This window comes from Cryphonectria parasitica, assembly GCF_011745365.1.
Source record: "Cryphonectria parasitica EP155 unplaced genomic scaffold M406scaffold_9, whole genome shotgun sequence".
Classification (NCBI taxonomy): Eukaryota; Fungi; Ascomycota; class Sordariomycetes; order Diaporthales; family Cryphonectriaceae; genus Cryphonectria; species Cryphonectria parasitica.
In genome coordinates this window covers 1511516-1532998 of record NW_024468917.1, presented here as the reverse complement: position 1 = coordinate 1532998, position 21483 = coordinate 1511516, and the positions used below count along the sequence as shown (strand labels likewise).

Sequence of the window (21483 nt, the reverse complement as noted above, 5' to 3'; positions counted from 1 at the left end):
TTTGAGCAGGGCACCTACCGCTTCTTTGACTACGAGTCAACCTGGTGAGTCCATATTTTGACAATTTCTTGCCGTCTACTTTTTGATCTGCACACATTCGTTGTCTTTGACGCCATTACTCACGTACATTATAGGATGAATCGTCGGAAGGCTGACTTCAAGTTCGCGTACAAATTTCTGGAGGATGAGGTGTAAGAGGACGGTTCTTGGGATGAGATGGAATGGCAACAAACGATCACGATGCGATACGTATAATCATACAGACACGATAAGGCCATCTCTAGGGCAATACTCTTCCGACTGCTTACCGCAGCCGTGACATGCTGCAGTGGGAGAGTCATACCTTCGCTGCCCTTTCAACGTCTTTTTATGTTGTATTGCCACTTTGTTGGATTAATGCCCGTGTGTATGTGCTGTGGCATGACTGCCTCCGCAATAACTATTTAAGAAGAAGGGGGGGGGGGGGGGAAGGTCCTACGGGGTCGTCGTCTGTCACACGTCGACTGTACCAAGGCGTATACCTTGGTCATTTTTACAGTACCCATAGGATTCTTTACGTGGAATGCACTACCTTGTATTAGGTACTCCTACCATTTGTGAGAAAATGTCCATTCATCCAGGAATGTTGCATACCTTGTGGTCTTTCTTCTTCTTTTTCTTCTTCCTCCTCCTCCTTATTTGGGGCGGGTGGGCCGAGAAGTCTTCTCCGTGGGGCTGCCCTCCTTCCCCATTTCTTGGCAGAGAATTGCAGCACGCACTCGTTGAGAGGGTGACACGAAGTGTGCAACCATCTCGGCTGGTCACAGCAATCGGAGGTGAGATTGCAGATAGGGGAAAGCTTCGTAGCCAATGGTCACGGTAATTTCTGTGGCTTGCTGGATAAGGATGCGCTATGTACTAGTGAGTGTATTAAGGAACTGCCTCTCGGTGGTGAACAGTCTCAACGGCGCACGACATGGGTGTCTATAGCTTGTTCGCCCTTTCCAAATGCTATGGTCAGATGTATGCCCACGAGGTTAATGCCTCCGCGGCAGCCCTGAGGTATGCTTATAGCTAAGGTACAGCACCCGAGAGGATGACAGTATGCATGGCTGCCCGAAGGGTTGGGCATGAAGGAGATTGGTGGTATATTAGGCGTCTGGTTGCCTTTTCTTGTATACATGCAGAATCGCACAAGTCCCGTCGTTCCTGCCTTATGTGCCTCATTATTATTAACGTTGACGTTGTTGTTATTGCTATTTTTTCTCTTCTTGTTCTCACACAAGATGCGGCAATTGTGGCTGTGTCAGCTGCTGTCTTACAGCATTTTGGTCCGACGGGCCCTGCCTCGACGCCTGAGATGACGTGCAGCGATTGCCAGAGAGGTCTGATGTTCGGGTACTGTTGTTGTTGTCTCCAACGTTGGAGCGCCGATCTGCCGTTGCAAGGCTTCCTAGCTATATGCTATGGTCAAGGGTAAGAATAGGTTAGCGAGTGAAATAATTGACTGACTTTGAGCCGCAGTGGGGAGTGACGTGCTGTGTGTGCTGCGCAAGATTGACTGATCGACCCCCCTCCAGACTTGCCTGCGTGGCTTGGGCTGAATGCTCTGTTCTCTCACACAGCCTGCTAAACAACGCTAGTATTATTTAGCGCCTCAACCGCTATACACCTATATGTACGCAAGTGTATATACCTGGTAAGCCGAGCCATGTCAGACGTCAGCCTCTGTGGCATTACAACGTTGCTAATATCGCTTCTGCAGATTATTGGGGTCAATCGCCAGTTCGGTCGCCAGAACGGGTCCCCGGTCCAGCCCGCATCAAGGTTGTCTAGCCGTTGCCGAAGAGGTGTTGGGTGGTGGGGGTTTGCAAAGAGTGCGACGCCTTTGATGCAGGCCATCTCCCTATCCGATACGATGCGGCACCAGGCGCGCAAGCCCCGCGGCCAGGTCGACCGAACATGGAGACTCCTCTCGGTCGAAGCCTGAGAGCTGGCATGAAAATCAATGTTTTGGGCCAAGCTTGAGGGAAATATGCATTCTGCGGCAGGGCTCACGAGGTCAGGTCTTGTGTGCGTTCAGTCCCCGGCGAACAACGAGGGAATTTACTACGCGGCGCAGATGATGATGATGATGATGACGAATGAACGTCGAATCGGAGGGAGACGGAGTCCTAGCCGGCTTGCACTGCTGACCATAACCCACCTCGGTAAAGATGCAAATCCACGAAGAGAAGCCTTGCTGCAGCACTGCCCCGGTTCAATTAATTATCAGGCAAACACACAACCCTGCTCTTCCACGAGGCGTCTTCGGCGAACTATTGGGGCGCACTACGCAGTGGACCGGGCGGCCTGCACCGAGCAACTTCTTTCCCAGTCGCAGTACGCATACTTTACATACAAACGGCAAGTACGTTGTAGCGTGCTAGGTACTCCCATGACACTTACTTTATGGCGTCCAGGCTGAATGCACCGCCTCGACTTGACAATTCACACTGGGTTCTCCACCCGACCAATGACAAGCATACGGCTAATTCGATATCCAGCGGTCCCTTACGACATGCGTTTATTCTTTCAACCTTCGTCCATTACATCCCAGCTTTAAGGCTGCAGATGCATCTCACCTCGTTGAGGAGGACTGATCGGCACCCCGTTCCTGCGATGCAGACTTCAATCGCCGCCAATCGTCTCTTTTTCTTCTTCTGCGACAATCACCTGCGTTCATCGATCCTCTGAGTCACACAACGAGACCAATGCAGTGACTGAGCCTCCCTCCTTCTTCCCTGACCCTCGAAGCACCAGCACCAGCAAACAAAATGGCGCATCTCATTCCGGAACAGCCTCGTCGACGTCGAGCCAAGCGTGCTAGACGCATAACCAAGCGGTTATTCCCTTGTCTCATCCCAAATGCCCTGGCGCCACGCAAACAAACATGCGCATGTTCAACATCGGCGCCTCAATATCGCATGCACTTTTTCTGCCATGACCAAGCTGGCTCGCCCCAATCTGGGTCGCACAGCAACCCTCGCACACCACCATTCTTCCGTATGCCTCCTATGATCCTGACTGTCCAGGGCCATAGTGTCCCACATTGTGGCATGAATCCATTTGACCTCGGACAGTTTCGCTTGTCAGCCCTATCGATGAGGGTGGAATATGCACGATAGCACGGCCTCATCAAACAGCTTGCCTACAGGCGAGCTATGGCTAGCTTGTCATTCTCGTCTGCTTTTCTTTGGCGTTTGCAGATGGTTCGTTGGCATAGCCCTGTTCCCACATATTGTTTTTGCACTTTCTCCTCCCCTCGCCATCCAATGCGCCCCCCACCTTTCTCTCCTCTCCTCCTCCCTTCCTGCTCCCTCGGTCCCCTTCTACACTGCCCCCTGTTCTGTTCTAGACACGGGTGAAGACCTGACTCACCGAATCTTGGTCTGTCCATATGCAAGAGCGCGGACAACTGGGACCCCTTGTTGACTTTCTCCACTTGACCCGAACCGCAACTCTATCAGGCTCTGTCCTTTTGTTGCATATCTGCATCGTGCTGTTGAGTATTGCTGAGGTTGGCGTTGGATGCCTAATATGTAGGACCGAACTGAGCAGGGGATTCTACCTGCAGCCCGAGCCTTCGTTCCGGCTCACATCCATGTTCGACACATGGCACCCTCTTTCCCCCCAGGCGTGCTTCCGTCTCATATTATGGCCTGGGGGGACATGGGATCGTCGATATCCATATAGAGCTGCATGTTTTATGCCTCACCTCCAGGACTACCTATAGACGGCAAATAAATTCATGACCACAAGAGCAAACACTTGAGAGATATTGGCCAATAAACCACATATCCATCGTCGTCTCAAATCTCTCACTACTGTCCTCGCACGCCTCACCCGCCCAAAGTGTCGGATCTCAAGCCTTGCCGCGGTCAGATTCGTCCGGCCTTTGAAGAGGTTCTGCGATTATCGCTGTGGTGCGCTGGCTCGACCTTCACACATGTATTTGTGTGGAGATGAAGACGTCCTGACGGTGATTCAGATGAATGAATCCAACCAGCAGCCCAAAATCCAGCATACTCCCCTCCCTCCGAACATGAGCTCACCATGCTCCTCTCTTACTAAATCGTTGTGAGGTCCCTACATCGCTTCGCCCTCTCCGTTCAACCTGTACTGCATATATTCTTCTCCTCTTGTGATCTCCGGCTGTCTACATTTTCCGCATTAACATGGACAAATGTCAACATCACCGCAAGGTCGACCGGCAGGCTTTGAAACAGCCACGCTTCGACCCCGAGGATCTGGCCTGTCATGAAAGTTCCAGCACACCATCGTTGGAGCGGACCACCAGCTCGACCTATTCCAACGATTCCTACTGCACCGGCTACGAGGGGGGACAAGCCATGCAGAGTGGCAGCTCGTGTACTTCGGGTTCCATCCACGGCTATGACCCCGCTTCGTCTCCTCTGGCCGGCAGCAGCCAGGACAATTTTGATGCTGGTCACAACAGCCACAGTCACTCAACGGCAGCTATCTACGACCAAAGTCAGATATTCGACCTCACACAGAAGAGCGCGACCCTGGATATACGCCAGCCTCCGCATCCCCCCCAAGTGGTAGCCGACTCGCCATCACCCGAAGATCTGGCCTGTCATAAAATATTCTACCTCATACAGAAGAGCGCCCTCCTGTATGCAGGCCAGCCTCTGCATCCCCCCAACGTGATGGCTGACTGGCCATCGCCCGAAGATCTGGCCTGTTATGAAATATTCAATCTCATACAGAAGAGCGCTCTCCCGTATACAGACCAATTTCTGTATCCCCCCAATGTGATAGCCGACTGGCTGTTGCCCGGGGATCTAGCCTGTTATAAAATATTCAACCTCATACAGAAGAGCGCCCTCTCATATACAGGCCAGCCTCCGCATCCCCCCAACATGGTGGCTGATTCGCTATCGCCCGGAGATCTGGCCTGTTATGAAATATTCATACTCATACAGAAGAGCGCTCTCCCGTATACAAGCCAGCCTCTGCATCCCCCCAATGTGGTGGCCGACTCGCTGTCGCCCGGGGATCTGGCCTGTTATAAAATATTCAACCTCATACAGGAGAGCGCCCTCCTTTATGCAGGTCAGCCTCCGCATCCCCCCAATGTGGTGGCCGACTCGCTGTCGCCCGTCGCGCAAGCCAAGTAAGTTTTAGATTCCTTGTCTCGAAGATTGCTCTTTGCGGCTTGCCGTTCCAGTATCTATTTCCTAGGCCATACCAAAATAGTGGATACAATGAAAGGCTGACGAGCTTGGCTAGCTGTAAGGATCAATACCAATGCTTGAATCAAGGCTGCGAAGCCGAACCCTTCTCAAGACACGCGGACCTTGTTCGGCATTACAGGCACGTGCACGCCCCAAAATCCCAACTCAAACAATATTATTGTGACTACAAGAGCTGCCGGCGCTCCAAAACCCGCCAGTCGCCTTCCGCCAGGGACGAGGACCAGGTGATCCCTTTCACACGCAAGGACCATTACAAGGCCCACCTTCGCGATTTTCACCTGGAAGCTCTGCCAAAGCGCAGCGCCAAGGATGATCCAGACTGGGCGACAGAAAAGCAATTGAAAAGAACGTGGTGGCGCTGCGTCAGGTGCCTGAAGAGAAACTGGCTCTTAGAAGGCAGTCCGAAGTACGTTTGCAATTGCGGTACCGAATTGGACCCGGAGATCCAGAACGAGAGGCGCAGGCTTTTTGGTCCAAGTTCTCCCGCGAGATCCCACTGGTAGTAGTGCCGTGCAGTGTCGGCTCCAACGTGCCTGTAGTCTGTCTTACCGGGGCTTCCACCCAGTTTACGTCGCAGCGCGCGGGCCGGAGCCTCGATGGATCGCAGCCCGAACCTGACGAAGACCTCGAGATGGAACTTCCGCGCCGATCGCAGCCCGAACCTAACGAAAACCTCGAAATGAAACTCCGCGCCGATCGCACCACCACCGCCGCCGCTGCCGCCCCCCAAGATTCAAACCAGTCAGGCGCCACACAAGCCAAATGGGCACCCTTAGCCTCAGACACTAACTGAAGTGAGGTTACTCAATTACGAACTTTCTCCATCGGGGGCACATCATCGCCCGCACGCATCTTGTCTATTTGGCACTTTATCATTTCCTCACCGCTGGATGGCCTGACTGCACTTCCTCGATCGGGATGGAGGAAACAAGTCGCCCTTGATCGAGGCTGTGGCATCAAACCATCGTTTTCGCGAGGTGTATTTTACTTCTTTACTTTTTTTCTTTCTCTTTTCAATCTGCTTCAGATTTCTGCTATATTATTCCTCGTGCCATGGGTCTTGGCCTTCTGCAGTTGTCGGCTTTCAATGACTGTCTTTCCGAACATATTCCATTCTCCCCCCCTACAAGTTTAGGTGGTCACATGGCCGACGAAGTCGACCTTTTATACTTTGTTTTTGTTTGCTTTTTCTTCTTTCTTCTTCTTCTTCTTCTTCTTCTTCTTCTTCTCCTTTTTTTTTCTTTCTTTTTCTTTCTTCTTTTTTTGACTTCACTTGTATTTGTTTTTGATCGGCCTTATACTGCATCATCACTTAATTCTTTTCTGCTTGCTATTCACTTCATGATTACGGCGTCTTTGTTTGGTACGATACGTTTTCCACGACTCTGCGATATGCGGACGAGGCGTTACGAGGCAGGATGATCAGCGTATTTAAAGGCGTATGAGGCTAAGCATCAAGAGCCAAGGAAAATGTTAGACAGCATGGGTTGTCAATTGACATCTTCGTGGCGTGGGTTACTGTACATTGGTCACATGGTTGAGGCGTTGAATCTGGTTGCATTTTCCGAAAGGTAGATGTCGATCTGGAAGTATCGGATTCACGTTCCGTTCTCTTTTCTCTTTCTTTGATGGCATCTATTCTAATATTGGACATGGGGGGGGTTTTAGAGGCATTGCTTGTACATTAATACTGTCCCTTGGCGGAGATTCGGAGAATGTGGTCGTGGGCGTGAATCCCCAATCACCCGATTTCAGTCCCTGTGAACTCAAAGAGATATTCTTCAAAACCAAAAGGCAGTCCACATGTCCTTTTGTGATGCTCACCGCAGGCCGGAGTTAAAAGCATCCCCACCGTCCTCCGTCCACAGCCATGAACCCGACCTGGCGTGCTCAACAAAGGTACGCAACCAAAAGTCGGTCAGTGTGTGCATGCATGCATGAGAACACAATTTCTCGGCTGGTTCTGGAACTAGCATGACGATCACGGGCAGTCAATGCGACTCACAAAAGGCCCAGGCCAAGAACTCGAGAGGGTGCAATGTGAAGTCCGGGCTTGGTGAGGGGTTATGCACGGACGACGAAGGCTGGAAAAACAACAGACACCAACCGAGGAAAAAGCTAGTTACTGCAGGATCCTGCCGTGCCAATTACAAGTCGAAAGAAGGGCAAAAGCAACTGCAGTACAACATCACCATTACAAATCAAGGGAAGGAAGGTTCAACTGTAGTACAACATCACCATCCTGCGATGCAACACATGTTATTGCCCAGCTCCAACTTTTTTGGGATCGAGAAGGGGAAATTTCTCAGACGTCATTTGGTCTAATCCATGTCATCAGTTGTTGGAGCATGCTCATATACTTTGTATGTGTGTATATATATATAGGATGGCGTGCTGGTTTGGTTGGAGAGATATTTGTTTGGTGTTTCCTGGCAGCTAGTCGTCTTCTTTGGAGTTGAGTGTAGTAAGTCTTTACGACTTGTGCAGGATCAGGACAGACACACCCACACACACACACACACACACAAAAAGCTTGTTCTTTTTCCTTCACAAGCTCTCTCACCTACGAAACTGCATCCATATCAAGACAAGATGCATCTACATCGATTCGCAGTGGCATTCGGTATCGTCCGGCTCGCGAGCGCAGCCATAGATCCTAGGGTCCAGGTGGCACTGACGCTCGAGACACCTTGCAACGGCGTCTCGACAACGCCAGCAGGACGACTCTTTCTGGTGTACGCGCGGGTGGACGGCACACAGGCGGATGGGCAGCCGGAGGTGGTGGAGTGGGTCAACGGCACGGGCGTGCCGTACCCAGATGCAGCGTGGAACTCGTACGCAGGGGTGTCGTCGGCGTCGGACCCGGCAACGACGCTGATGCGGGTCAACTCGCAGCGGATCGGGCCCGACGGCAATCTCTGGCTCGTGGACACGGGCAGCCCTGGGTTCGGCAGCCCGGTGCTCCTGCCCGAGGGTCCCAAGCTGGTGGTGGTGGACCTGCAGACGAACCAGGTGCAGCGGGTGTACCCGATGGGCAACGTGACGATGACCGACAGCCTGCTGGACGACATCAGGTTCCACCCGGCGGCGGGGACGGCGTACCTGACAGACGCCGGGGTCGGGGCGCTGATGGTGCTGGACCTGGCGACGGGGCGGGCAGTACGGATGCTGGACGGGGCGTCGTCGACAGCGGCGTTGATGCCCCCGTCTGGCGAGGGCCAGCTGCTCCGGTCGGCACAGACGGGCCAGCCCGAATACATCGCGGCGGACCAGCTGGAGGTGTCGCCAGACGGGGCGTGGCTGCACTTCCAGCCGGCGAGCGGGGGCATGCACAGGGTGCCGACGCAGCTCCTCGACGCGGCGCTGTGGAACTCATCGCTGGCGGTGACGCTGGCGGACTACGTGGAGCCGTTCGCGCTGACGCCGGGCACGGGAGGCACAGCCGTGGACGCCGAGGGGAGCATCTACGTCAGCGACGTGGACCGGCAGGCCATCGAGAAAGTGTACGCCAACGGGACCAGGACGACGCTGGTGCAGGACGACAGGCTGCTGTGGGTGGACGCCATGTGGATCGACTCGGCGGGGTTGCTGTGGATGCCCGCGGCGCAGCTGAACCGGGGCGCGCCCTTCAGCCCTGGGGGTGTGAGCTGGATCGTGAAGCCGCTGTATGTATACACGATAGACATCGGGGTTGGGCCCTCTCCTATCGACCACGCGTGAGGTTGTTGGGAGGTTGAGTATCTGGACAAGTTGATGAGGGTTGCCAAAAGAGAGAGACTTGAATAATACTAGCTTATTGGTGGCCTGGAATCCTGCTGAAGGTTTTAGCTCAAGACCCCCTGTTCAGGCTTGTTGTAAACTTCCCTCTGCCGGGGTCCGTGGCCCCCCCTCCCCGCCTTTTTCAGGGTTCTAGTGCAAGTGCGGGGAAGGTCAAGTGGTACCATACACAGTAATAAAACACATCCTGTACTACATTTACCACTCACTACGTATTACTATCTACAGTGCCTACATGCTGTGGCATTTGCAGGATACGTAAATCAGAACCCTGTACTCTCGACCTACCGTACTAAAGAAGACATGATATTTTGGTTGGAAACAGGCAAGCATGGAAAGGAGAGGAAGATGAGAAGAGGCAGAACAAGGTGGAGAGTAGAAAAAACATGGCAGCAACTATCACAGATCCTTGAAATAGTAGGAGATTGCGTGGGTGTACTATGATGCCACAGGACATGTCCTACAGTGCCATAGTATGCACTTACAGTAACCCTCTAACCCCCTGTACAGTACAGGGTACATACAATTCCGCACATGGGATCTATGCGCAGCGGCGTATCTTGTACCGAGCTGCAAGCCTCCCAAAGTGCATGTGCCTTCTCCAAAATAAAATATTGAAACCGTTTCCAAGGGCAGGTCTCAGGTGGTCCTGGTTCCATCTGTCCGCCTGTAACCGCACCCATCCACGCCATCCATCGTCCGACGTGGTGAGGAGAAGAGAAAAGGTCACGCAGAAACTCCTTCGTTTTGCAAGTTTCCATCCCAAAATCTTCTTCTCTCTTCCTTCCTCCTCCTTCAACAACTCTCTGCCCCTCTCTGTAATTTCTGAGTCAAACGCTCAACCGCAAAGACTCACACATAACATCAATTCCTCTCCGTTCAGCGGCACAAAACTTCCGGACTCGGAGTCGGCTGGTATCCACAGGAGCTCTTGGAGCACGCCTCGGCTCCACATTTTTGGCCGGTCGTAACGCCGACCGAATCTTTGGCCCTGCGCAACCTTTTTGGAAACGGAACCGCTGCTCTTTTTCTCCCATTGCTGCTCAACCAGGAAAGGGAAAAAGACAAGACGGTGCTCAGAAGGGATTTGAAAGAAAGAAAAAAAAGGAAGACAAAGGAAGCAAGGTTCCTCTCCTCCAGACCAGCCTGCATATCTCGCACCTCCCTCCTTGTCCTCTGCGGCTTCACATTCCTACTCGAGGCCATCACACCGAGGAGCTGCTTGTTGTCGTAACGCGCCACACCCAAGCCAACAGCGTGCGCCATTCGTCCCTGCAGCAGATCGTAGTATAGTGCCCTATAGGCCAGCAGCCCCTCTCTTCCCTCGACCTCGGCACGAGACAGCCCATCATGCACGCCTCCGCAGCCTCGACCCTGCGTCGCACAGCAGCCCTCAGTGCCCGCCCTCTCTGCCGTCCCACGCCCGCCCTCCGACCGGCTCTCTCACAACGAGCAGCAGCAGCAGCACCACAGGCACTGCGCGCCGCAGCCTTTGTCCGCACCATGGCGACCGTCAAGAAGATCAAGGTCAAGAACCCCGTCGTCGAGCTCGACGGCGACGAGATGACCCGCATCATCTGGGAGGACATCAAGAAGAAGTTCATCCACCCTTACCTCGACATCGACCTCAAGTACTACGACCTGGGGCTCGAGTACCGTGACAAGACCGACGACAAGGTCACCGTCGACGCTGCTGAGGCTATCCAGAAGTATAGCGTGGGCGTCAAGTGTGCCACCATCACCCCTGATGAGGCTCGCGTGGAGGAGTTTAAGCTGAAGAAGAGTGAGTGGTGGTCTACACGCACACACACACACACACACACACACACACAAAATAAGGTGGCGCATGGCTTGCTAACAACGGCACCCCCCAAAAAACAGTGTGGCTCTCCCCCAACGGCACCATCCGTAACATTCTCGGCGGTACCGTTTTCCGCGAGGCCATCATCGTGCCCCGCATTCCCCGCCTGGTACCCGGCTGGGTCGAGCCCATCATCATCGGTCGTCACGCCTTTGGCGACCAGTACCGCGCCAAGGACCGCGTCATTCCCGGCCCCGGCAAGCTCTCTATGGTCTACACCCCTGAGGGCGGCAAGCCAGAGGAGATCGAGGTCTATGACTTCAAGAGCGGTGGCGGTGTCGCCCAGACCCAGTACAACACCGACGAGAGCATCACAGGCTTCGCCCACGCCAGCTTCAAGATGGCCCTCGACCGCGGCCTGCCCCTGTACATGAGCACTAAGAACACCATCCTTAAGAAGTACGACGGCCGCTTCAAGGACATCTTCCAGGAGCTGTACGACACCCAGTACAAGAAGGAGTTCGAGAAGCTGGGCACCTGGTACGAGCACCGCCTGATCGACGACATGGTCGCTCAGATGATGAAGAGCAAGGGCGGCTATGTCATGGCCCTCAAGAGTGAGTAGAATTCTCTCCGGCCCCCCATTTTTTCTAGGTGATATGAGAGAGACAGGAAGGAAAAAGAAGAAGAAAAAAATTCGTGAGACAAGAGAGGAATTCTAGATAGACTGACAATCTTTCCATCCACTTAGACTACGACGGCGACGTCCAGTCCGACATCGTCGCCCAGGGTTTCGGCTCCCTTGGCCTCATGACCTCGGTCCTCATCACCCCGGACGGCAAGACCTTTGAGTCCGAGGCCGCCCACGGTACCGTCACCCGCCACTACCGCGAGCACCAGAAGGGCAACCCCACCTCCACCAACCCCATCGCCTCCATCTTCGCCTGGACCCGCGGCCTGGCCAAGCGAGGCCAGCTCGACGACACCCCCGAGCTGGTCGCCTTTGCCGAGAGCCTCGAGAAGGCCTGTATCGACACTGTCGACCAGGACGGCATCATGACCAAGGATCTGGCCCTCGCGTGCGGCAAGGACCAGCCCTATGTCACCACCACCGAGTACCTGGATGCCGTCGAGAGAAAGATGAAGGGACTGCTGAAGGAGAAGTTGTAAAGTCCGCCATCCCATCCATGGGACTGAGCCGGAGGATGTGTATATAGAGAATGCGCGCGTGTATGAGAGAGAGAGAGAGAGAGAGAGAAAGATGAGAGAAATGAGAAGGATGTGTACTTGGGAAGGAGTTGGGAGGCTCGGGGTGTGAAGCTCCTCATGTATTCAACAAGCGGCACGTCTTTTCTTGCCTCTGCGGTCGTCAATTATGGGCAGGCGTGCACCATGCCCTGTCTGCTTTGACTTGTGCGTGCTTCGGTGGGGGATGGAAGGAATCTCCTGACACCCTCCTCGACTATCCATGTCTGGCCATTCTTGCCTTGCTTTTCTGCTTCTTCTTTTGTCTTGCTCCTTGACTTTGGTGGTACCGCAGGCCGCAAAGATGTGATTGCTGAAAGACGAGAAGAGACGGGAGAGACACTAGATGAGAAAGTGAAAGACAAAGAAAAGACGAACGCAAAGTAGAACTTGATCTAGAAGGAAAGAACATCATCTACCTACATATCCCATATTCATAGATGCGCTAGCTTGCTGATTCTTGATTCCATGCCTGTACCTGTTGCATATATAGAGTGTGTTCTGTGCAGTCCTGGGGGTATACGAAATGTACTTTTTTCTTCTTACCTGTTCAGTTCGTCCAATCGGCTATATATACCCACATGTATATACAGTATATAAGAACACAGTTACGTATGTCTTTCGAATCCGGACAGAAAGGGACAACTTCAGGAGAAGAGCCAGCAAGAGTCCAGATAAATTAAAAGGACGACTTCAGAGGTGAGATCAGCTGATGGGCATGCTGGAATGCGGGGGTTTGGTGTGACAAGGCCCCGGTTTGGTAGAATTATGCTACCGACACAACACGCAAAGGCAGAGAGGCAGTGTGTGTACTCAATTGCCGGTAGCCAGAAGAAGAAGAAAGAAAAGAAAAAAAAAGGCAAAATTACAGGGGAAATAACCGGTTCAGGTGACGTCCTCATCGATTGCTGATACCTGATATCTAACTCCTGGAGCTATGCGCCATTAAACCATGCGCCAAAAAGCTCTCAAGGTGCCTCAGTCCTCTGCCCCAGCCCCAGCTTTTGCCCCGTCTGACACCTCCTTGGCGGCCTCCTTCTTCTTGGTTGCTGCAGTCTCACCATGCGTGGGACCCGCAGTCTTGTCATCGCTGCCTGCACCTCCGCCAACGGAGTTGTTTTTGGTCCGCTTCTTCGCCGGGCGCCGGCTAGACCCTCCCTTAGGCCGGTACCCAGTATCGTCTTCCACAGCCCGCTTCCGTTTGCCCTTGCTCGTAGCGGCTGCCTTGCTGGCGCCAGCCTCGTCATCCACGTTGAGCATCGTCTCGTCCGCGGACTTCCGCTTGTCCTTGGTGTGTGCAGCTGAGGATCGCTTAGAGCCCCGTTCGCTCTTTGCATTAGCACGCGCTGCTCCGGTGCTTGCGCGCGCTTCACCGCTCGGTTTGCGGGTGCTTCCACCAGTCTGCCTCCGGGGCGTGGGTCGAGCCTCCTCCTCGTCGGGATCCTCCTCCAGCCGGTGTGCCTTGCGGGATGCCTTCTCTGCCGTCTTCACATTCTTCTCATCGCTCTCGTGGTCTTGCAGAAACGTCTTGGGTGCGTGTTTCCTGAGCCAGTTGTAGACACTTGTGGGATTGCGCAAGGCGAAGTCCCGGCTCGACATGCTGGCGCGGCTAGCACCTGCAGCTGATGCATCCTTGGCGGAAGGCGCAGCTGAGGACGGTGTTGCCCCTCTGCCTGTGCCATTGCTCGCACTGTTCTGTTCCCGCGCGAGCGGCGCCAGCGTGGGCAGCATCCCGGGCAGCTCGCCGTACGCATCAGGGTCGGCAGAGGTCTTGACATCAATCTCCCACAGGTAATTGTCGATGTCGTCGGCGGTTAGGAACGTCGGGGGGTATTGTTGATGATTGGCATCGAGGGCCGGTGAGTCGATGCCAGTGATAAGCTCCTGCGCAAGGTCAGGTGATCGCTCCGTCGTAGCAGTGAAATCCATGTGTGGTATATCTTTCACCAGCTCACGAAGCGACTTCGACGGCCGAGGGTCCGATGGTGGCTCTGTGTCGATGGGCAGAACGTAGTCATCCTCCGCGTCTGGAGGTACAGGGAGGCTGAGGTCGAAGCGCTTCTCTGTTGGGATTTGTGGGCGATTGTTGATGTCTAAGAGGACATCCAGCATGCGGCTGTACAAGATGGGAATTGGGTCAGTACCACCTCTCTCTCTTAGAGTCGGCGCAGGAAGGGCATCTGGGACGGGAGCCGACGTAGCGTACTCATTATAGCTGGCGAGCTGTTTTGTCTTCCTCAGCGCCTTCTGTTCCAGCTGATATAGCTCCTCGTTCTGTGCTTGCAGTTGATCAAACTTGATGCGCATCTTCCGGTACTTCTTCTTCCACGACTTGTAGGTTGGCCTCGCGTCGCCCATGCGGATGTCAGAACCACCATCCTCGTGCTTCAGGTCCTCATCATCAATGACAGATGGGCTCCGAGTTCGGTCATCATCGATAGACGGACGACTTTTGCCTTTGTTGCCAACTCGGTCGGCGTCCTCGTTGAGGGGACTGTCCCTGGCAATGGACGACATTACGGTCTAGAAAGGGTTGCTGTAGGAGAGTGCTGGTCCGAGAAAGAGAATGCAGCTGCAGATTACGTGTAGGATGTGCTGAATTGATGAATGGGCCGATGTTGGGGGATGCTTCAGGAATACGAGTTCCGTGGCAGAATGATGGGCCAGCTAAAGGGAGGAATGGATGGCGGGTGTTTGGGCTTGGGTAGAGCCTACACAATGGGAAGCTGGAAAGGAAATCCGCGGCAAGGGGAAAGAGGTTGGCGTCGCGTTTCTGGGCCCTTCGTGCATCAGCATCGCAGACAGCCCAGCCGGGCTAGGCCTGCCACTGCAAAGACCTCATTCAGCCTTTGCCATAAATTGCCATAGTACATAGTACACGGGTACATAGTACTCACAAGGCACCCCTGTGACTTCCCTGCCTGCCCTGAGGTGGTCCAAGCTCCAGCCAGGGGGCCCTGTGAGAAAATGGACAGCACTGGAGGTGGGCTATGGAAGCTCCACCACCACCTTGGGAAGGTCCCCACAGTGCTGTCTTGACCTCTCCCGCGGGGCCAATGGGCAACATTCCAATTTTTGATTGTCCACCTGAGTGAAGGAGAGTTCTGTTCTGCCCTACTTCTTGCTACATTATTTTCTTGAAACCAATTTCTTGCAGGACAAGCAGCAAGATCATCACCTTACCCCAAGAGCTTCGTTTCGTTCCATGCTCCGTTGCAACCTGCCGCTCTACAAGATGGCAGAATCAGCAGCTAAGCGTCTCAAGACAGACGCGACCTCCGCCGTGACGATCGGCACCCACAACGGCCACTTCCATGCCGACGAGGCCCTCGCCGTGTACATGCTGCGGACACACGTCCCGCGGTACCAAGGCGCCCAGCTCATCCGTACCCGCGACCCAGCCGTGCTAGCGACCTGCGACACCGTGCTCGACGTCGGCGGCGAGTACGACGCCGCCCGCAACCGGTTCGACCACCACCAGCGTGGCTTCACGACCACCTTCCCCGGCCGTGACACGAAGCTGAGCTCCGCGGGACTGGCCTACATGCACTTCGGGAAGGAGATCATTACCAGCAGGCGCGGCGCTGCGAGCGAGGGTACGGACAGCGACTTCAGCACCGTGGAGCTGCTGTACAAGAAGATCTACGAGAGCTTTGTGGAGGCCGTCGACGCCAACGACAACGGCATCAGCGTATACGACCCGCAGGGCGTGGAGGCCGCCGGTCTGAAGAAGAAGTTCTCGGACGGCGGGTTCACCCTGGGTGCGATGGTGAGCAGGCTGAACCCCAATTGGAACGATCCCACGCCGAGCGACCCCGTGGAGGCGCAGGCACTTGAGGATCAGAAGTTTGAGGTTGCCAGCCAGCGCATAGGCGAGGAGTTTGACCGGGACCTGGACTACTACGTCACGAGCTGGCTGCCCGCGCGCTCTCTGGTAGAGAAGGCCTTTGGCGAGAGGGGCCAGTACGACCCACAGGGCCGAATCATGGTGCTGTCGGGTCAGTCGTGCCCCTGGAAGGACCACCTCTATATGCTGGAGGAGGAGGCCAAGGAGGCCGGAAGGGTTCTCTACGTGCTGTACCCCGAGAAGCCGACTCCAGGCGCAAAGTGGAGGGTGCAGACCGTACCTGTCACCAAGGACTCCTTTGAGAGCCGCAAGGCGCTGCCCAAGGAGTGGAGGGGCGTCAGGGATGAGGAGCTTGACAAGGTGTCTGGCGTTCCAGGCTGCGTTTTTGTTCATGCGGCTGGGTTCATCGGTGGGAACAAGACCTTTGATGGCGCCCTCGAGCTCGCGTTGAAGGCGCTGGACATTTGAGTTAAAAGGGGTTTTACGGGCCGCCACCACCGAGTGGATGAATAGATACCAGCATGGTTCTTCTTCCGGCGTTTGACTAGGGATACGTTATTGCCTTCACCCAACAAAAGTATGGCTGTTCTGAGGCAGGCGGCACTCATAAAAGGATACATGGTCTGCTGGAATTTTAGCAATGGCAAGACATTTCTGATTCACGATACTTTGCGTACATAAAAAAGTAAAAATAAAAACAAGCCCTCGAATTGCGCCTCAAGTTAAAAGCCATCCCCGCCACGATTCTGGGGGGCCTACATTCCTCAGTCAAAGGGACGTGTACCAGCAAGTGCCCACGAAGAGAAAGGTCACGATCAAGTTGCTTCTCCGGTCCGCCCAGCGACACTAGAGGCCATTTCTTGAAAAGACTTTGTCCACTGGGAAGTTTCCTCCTTTGGGATGATCCTCGCCAGTGACGGTTGAAAGTAGAAAGAACAGATGAATTGAAGACAACAAGAGGCAAAAAAAGAAATGCTGTAACGAATGCAACATGCGACTTATCCGCAGGAGAACCAGTCCAACCCGACGACCACTTGCTCCCTGCCCTATCCTCCAAACGCCTACCCGCATGATATATCGCTTTTGTTTCTTTCTCGTTGCTTCTCAACCCGAAACGATCACCTCACACATGTGGCCCGAGGCGAATCCCCATCTCCAAAAAGACAAGCCTTCCCACTCCAAAGACGAAGCGCAAACAGAACCCAATAAGGGGAGGGACGCAGCCTGGGGCTTTGCCAAGCTGACGGGTACCTCCAGCTCATGACCGGATGGGGATCCCCTGCTGCGCAGCGCCGTCTCCGCCAGCTGCAGCATTGTTTTCCTTATTCTCGCCCGCCGCGTCCTCGGTGTCCTCGACACTCGTCTCCCTCTGCAGGCCGCTCTCCTTAGCGGGGCTGCCCACGGGGATGAAGCCGGCGGTGCTGGGACCAGAGACACTGCCGCTCTTGGTGAGGGTGGGGACAACAGGGGAGGCGCCGCCGGCGCCAGCGGTTACGGGCGACACGACGCTGCCGTGGCGGATGCTCTCTGGGTCCGGGTGCTCGCTGCCGACGTGGCCTGTCTCCATGCCGTCGCCCTTGCCCGCCTTGTTCATCGCGTAGTCGCCGCTGTCGAAGTACTTGCGCTCGCCCAGCTTGTTCTTCATGAAGCGGTCCTTCTGGGAGGGGAGCTTGCCGTAGAGGCGAAAGAGACGCTGCTCCTCGGGGGAGAGGGACTGCAGGAAAGAGGGGGGGGGGGGGAAGAAGACGTCAGCGGTTTGAATGGGGAAGTTGGTCTGGCGAAGAGGAAGGTGATGACACAGGGTAAAAAGATTGACAGCACGGCGGTTAGCAGCTGGGAGAGGGGGCAGTATTCCAACTTACGCTCACGTCAATCTTGTTCTTCTGGTGAGGATTCATAGTGGGCAAGTCTTGGTTTGGTCGATTTAGTGTGTCGACTGGTTTCCAATGGAGGAGTGTGGGAGGCGTAGGCCGCAGGACCTGAGAGATAGCTTGGGAAAACGGAATGGGTCTGCAGAGTACTCCTGATGTCTTGACGGATTGATCGAATGCTTGGATTGCTTGAGAGAGATGCTTGGAAGGGCGGAAGGTTGAGGAGGTGTGTAGGAGAGCGTTGAGGTTGTCTTTCAGATTCCAATAAGGTCACCCGAGCACACACTTAGTGACCCCTCTTCAGCAGCAAGGCGGGCAGTGGGTGCTTCCAGCTGTCTTGCTTGCTTGCTTTTGCTTGCTTGTTTGCTAAGGCTTGGGTTGCAGGGACCCCACCCATTTCCGTTTCTGTGGGACTATGGGCTGTCTCCAATAAAGGCCCTACAGCCAAGGTACTACATAATCTAAACTACCTAAATTCACAGGTAGGCTTTGGGCACCAATTGACTGGTGGATTCTTGGAGTCTGATGGTGCTGGTGACAAGCCTAGCGATCTTTATTCTTTTCCTGCCCCTCTTTGGAGAACACAAAAAGAAAGACAGTAATTTTCCAGAAACTTTGGTCCTCTTCCAAGTTTACTGTGGTGCTTACCATCAATACCCGCTCGCCTCCTCCGCTGGTACAGCAAATAGGCCATCCCAGGAAGGAGTCCACCGCCACCAACCAGCAGCCCAGGGGCTTATCGCATTGGATCTTATCGATGCGCTAAACTCAGACGTCATGCCTTCCATTCGCGAGAAAATGCCGACAGATCTAAAACCAATTCTCAACCATTGGATTCCTGGTTCCCCTCTGCGACAACTCATAATAAGGAAATCTGAATCAACGATAAAAGAGCTTACGCACAGCTATTTGTTTTTTACAGCTCCGAAAATCGGATCGACAGGTCTTGCAGCATCACGGGACCTTCATGCCAATGGTGGTTGATTATCAGAGACAGAAGCAAGAGACCAATTATTTGGGTGGCTCAGATCGGGACCATGATGGGCAACAACTGGTGTAGATGGCCTCGACGATCGTCACCATCCAAGGCGTTGACGTCAAGGTCTCGCTGGTTTGTACTCAATGCAGGTGCCGCTTCCCGTGAAGGAACTTGTCCGACTGCGTACAGACCGTACCGTGGCCAGACCCTCTTGATTGGCAATGTGGAATCATTTGTACTGTTGCTTCAAGTGCGACGATGTCTTTGGGCACTTGGCCCGAGCCCCCGCCGTTTAACACCGTATGGATGATGGGAGTAAGTCAGGCAACAAAAGGGGCAAGATAACCCCGTCGGTTGTTCAGAGTATTCTTCGAAACTTCTTGACACTTCTTTTACACTCAGATCTCTCTCAAGCCATCCCTCCAAGAAGAGAAAAGAAAGAACAGTCTGAGACAAAAATCAGCTTTGCCAGCTCACCAGCGGTTTTGACAAAGCATTCTTTAAACCACAGCAATCTTCTTCTTCACAGTTCCCTCAACGAAGCTATTGCGCACTCTCGCCCATGCAACCCTCTCAAAGGTTCCCTCAGGCAGACTGTCTGCTTTCCGGAGGATCAAACAATCACTCATGGCCCATCCATCCGTCATTTGTCTGAGTTGGTATACCGGGCACAACCAAAAGCCAGGGTCAGCCCCCGTCGGCTGATCGTCATCGTCATCCCAATTAGCAATTCCAATACCGTCTCCAGAACTTGATGTGATCGCGTAAAAGCTACAGCCCACTTTGTCGATTTGCACTCTCTTCACAGGTGTCAACAAAGCCGTCGCTGTGAAAGTCGCGCTGCCCCTCTTCAGGACGCCGCTGGAATCACTCTCTGTGTGTCCGCTTTTGATAGCATGTAGTACCAGCAACTTGTGCGTCAGCCTGCCAGTGCCGCCCATCTTACCGTCATCTCCCAGTTCGTCAAGCACTTGGTTGCACAGCCCGAGTCAGTGAGTATGTCCCAGATCTGCAGTATGCTCGGAGACTCGGGCGCCTGGGGGGGGGGGGGGGGGGGCGGGGAAACAGGCTTACTTCGTATGCCACCGTCAGGCGTTCTGATGAAAGCTGTCTCGAGGGAACGGTTCTTGATAGGCCCACAGATCGAGGCCCATGACCAAGTCGGAGCGCGGTAGAACTGACATCGGTTGTGTTTCGACGAGGCATTGGTGCGGCTGCAGTGCCAGAGAAGGCCCCGAAGAAACTCATCTTCCCAGAGGCCGTGATGGTATCTCCCCAGCGTGTATTTGTCCGCGAAAAGGCTCGTCACGCCCTCTAAAGCCGGAAACAGGTCGAGTTGTTTTGTCAAGGCGCGATGCGTGAACTCCTCGATCACCCACGCCCATTTGGCATGCAGTTTCATAGCAGTGATTGCTTCTCCTCCCTCACTTCCCTCGTGAAGCATCATATCTTTGAGGTTGAAGAACTTGTCTTGTAGGCTATATTGTCCTATGGACATGTCTTCGCCGTTACACGCCTCTTTGCACTCCCAGTAATTGGACTCCTGCCCGATGTGGAGGATTCTTGAGCTCAATGCCCGCTCTTGAAAGGTCCAGCCTCGTTTGGCGAGGGGGCTCATCTTGATCTGGTCTCCGAAGGTGCGAAACGTCGGGACCACGTAGATGTTTTCTGGCTCTTCGCTCGAGGAAGGCCGGCACATACGCTCAAGATTACTGAGAAGCTGGAGGTTGCTGTCTTTCTCAGGATCAGTGTTGTCTTCCTGGGTCTTGGCCTGGATTTCTTGGTCCGTCTGGCTACCTCCAGCATTGTCGCCAGGGCGGACCCACGGCAGCTTGACCCTCAGCTCATGTCTAGCCGACCGGTGTACGTCCAGAAATAGGGCGGTCGTATCTGCGAGCATATCCGTCGATATGGTGAGGAATGCCTGGCTGTATACCGCCTTCATCTTGGACGCCTCTCGGAGCCAATCGTCATAGTCGTCTTGAATGATACATAAGGCGTCAATCCAGAGGTACCTGAATCCGACCTTCCGCGTCAACCGGACTACATCCTGGAGAGAAAGAGGGAGCGCCGAGATGGAAATTTCTTTCAAATGCTCCTCTATATTGGATGTGGTTGTTTTGTAGGGGTTTCCGCTTCCCCAGCAGTAGCTGAGGGCGATGTACTCATCCCGGGCTGAGTCCTCGGGCAGATACAAGCGGATAGCATCATTAGCGACGTCTAGAACTCGGGCCGGCATGTGGCGCTCGCCCTCGTGGGAAGAGGACCAGGCAGAGCATTTCCCATGTTCCGAACGGCAGACCGAGATCCAGCGATTCATTGCATTCACAGCCTGTAGACCTCCGGCGTATTTACCAGGCAGCCGTGCGTGGAGGATCTTCTGCGCATCCTTGGGTGCCCTCTCTGCCTCAGCTAGACGGCGGAAGGTGTGATCAGCATCGGTTGTCTGTCCGTGCTCTTGCATACCCAAAGGGGGCAGACGGCTGGTTGGTTATACATCGTTAACTTACCCTGGTCGAAACCGAAACTGAGTCTCGTCACCCGGTGCTCCTCAGCACAGACAACCTCCAGCCGTGTCAGTGAAAAGGCCTGGATCCGGACCCCTTTCCGATCGGGCTTCCAGAACGGATCATCGGGCGTGTGCTTGGATTCCCGAGCGATGAGATGGCACATGGCGCACGTCCGCGCGGCGTCGAGCAGGTCGGCCCATGATGAGTGCGTCC

The 21483-nt window shown here is 54.3% G+C and overlaps 8 protein-coding genes across 8 annotated transcripts; 5 read left to right on the top strand and 3 right to left on the bottom strand.

Annotated features, from left to right (window-relative positions):
- Window positions 1-622: 622 nt before the first annotated feature.
- Window positions 623-1969, top strand: M406DRAFT_334458 (uncharacterized protein; the record flags this gene model as incomplete). Its single annotated transcript, XM_040920942.1, has 6 exons — window positions 623-815; window positions 939-1041; window position 1455; window positions 1504-1521; window positions 1667-1678; window positions 1745-1969. The coding sequence occupies 6 exons, from the start codon at window positions 623-625 to the stop codon at window positions 1967-1969; spliced, it is 552 nt and encodes a 183-aa protein (XP_040771817.1).
- Window positions 1970-3745: 1776 nt separating this feature from the next.
- On the top strand, window positions 3746-6267 carry M406DRAFT_353568 (uncharacterized protein). The gene is made up of 2 exons (XM_040922774.1): window positions 3746-5158; window positions 5275-6267. Exons 1-2 carry the CDS (start codon window positions 4197-4199, stop codon window positions 5741-5743), a joined length of 1431 nt encoding a protein of 476 aa, XP_040771816.1. The 5' UTR covers window positions 3746-4196; the 3' UTR covers window positions 5744-6267.
- Window positions 6268-7110: 843 nt separating this feature from the next.
- M406DRAFT_73297 (uncharacterized protein) lies at window positions 7111-9059 on the top strand (the record flags this gene model as incomplete). Its single annotated transcript, XM_040925614.1, has 5 exons — window positions 7111-7139; window positions 7579-7603; window positions 7677-7704; window positions 7855-8905; window positions 9033-9059. Coding segments are annotated over 5 exons (1160 nt in total), but the record flags the coding sequence as incomplete, so codon positions are not given.
- Window positions 9060-10520: 1461 nt separating this feature from the next.
- M406DRAFT_268412 (isocitrate dehydrogenase NADP-dependent) lies at window positions 10521-11988 on the top strand (the record flags this gene model as incomplete). The annotated part of the gene is made up of 3 exons (XM_040917938.1): window positions 10521-10800; window positions 10899-11435; window positions 11570-11988. 3 exons carry the CDS (start codon window positions 10521-10523, stop codon window positions 11986-11988), a joined length of 1236 nt encoding a protein of 411 aa, XP_040771814.1.
- A 961-nt stretch (window positions 11989-12949) lies between these two features.
- Window positions 12950-14728, bottom strand: M406DRAFT_282668 (uncharacterized protein). The gene is made up of 4 exons (XM_040918484.1): window positions 14270-14728; window positions 13721-14179; window positions 13555-13663; window positions 12950-13509 (listed from the first exon to the last, which is right to left on the bottom strand). The coding sequence occupies exons 1-4, from the start codon at window positions 14578-14580 to the stop codon at window positions 13042-13044; spliced, it is 1347 nt and encodes a 448-aa protein (XP_040771813.1). The 5' UTR covers window positions 14581-14728; the 3' UTR covers window positions 12950-13041.
- A 431-nt stretch (window positions 14729-15159) lies between these two features.
- On the top strand, window positions 15160-16629 carry M406DRAFT_324516 (metal-dependent protein hydrolase). The gene has a single exon (XM_040919877.1). It carries the CDS (start codon window positions 15299-15301, stop codon window positions 16376-16378), a length of 1080 nt encoding a protein of 359 aa, XP_040771812.1. The 5' UTR covers window positions 15160-15298; the 3' UTR covers window positions 16379-16629.
- Window positions 16630-17168: 539 nt separating this feature from the next.
- Window positions 17169-17808, bottom strand: M406DRAFT_343002 (Endosulfine-domain-containing protein; the record flags this gene model as incomplete). Its single annotated transcript, XM_040921823.1, has 2 exons — window positions 17169-17624; window positions 17773-17808. The coding sequence occupies 2 exons, from the start codon at window positions 17806-17808 to the stop codon at window positions 17169-17171; spliced, it is 492 nt and encodes a 163-aa protein (XP_040771811.1).
- Window positions 17809-20276: 2468 nt separating this feature from the next.
- M406DRAFT_242158 (HET-domain-containing protein) lies at window positions 20277-21080 on the bottom strand (the record flags this gene model as incomplete). The annotated part of the gene is made up of 2 exons (XM_040916166.1): window positions 20277-20472; window positions 20620-21080. Coding segments are annotated over 2 exons (657 nt in total), but the record flags the coding sequence as incomplete, so codon positions are not given.
- Between the last annotated feature and the right edge of the window lie 403 nt (window positions 21081-21483).

Excerpts from the sequence above, each read along its gene's own strand:
- M406DRAFT_353568 (XM_040922774.1), top strand. The coding sequence starts at position 4,197 with ATGGACAAATGTCAACATCACCGCAAGGTCGACCGGCAGGCTTTGAAA. Across the intron at positions 5,159-5,274 it reads TCGCCCGTCGCGCAAGCCAA|CTGTAAGGATCAATACCAAT; the intron begins GTAAGTTTTAGA and ends GAGCTTGGCTAG.
- M406DRAFT_282668 (XM_040918484.1), bottom strand. The coding sequence starts at position 14,580 with ATGTCGTCCATTGCCAGGGACAGTCCCCTCAACGAGGACGCCGACCGA. Across the intron at positions 14,180-14,269 it reads CAGCTCGCCAGCTATAATGA|CCGCATGCTGGATGTCCTCT; the intron begins GTACGCTACGTC and ends CATCTTGTACAG. Across the intron at positions 13,664-13,720 it reads ACAGGCAGAGGGGCAACACC|CATGTCGAGCCGGGACTTCG; the intron begins GTCCTCAGCTGC and ends TAGCCGCGCCAG.
- M406DRAFT_324516 (XM_040919877.1), top strand. The coding sequence starts at position 15,299 with ATGGCAGAATCAGCAGCTAAGCGTCTCAAGACAGACGCGACCTCCGCC.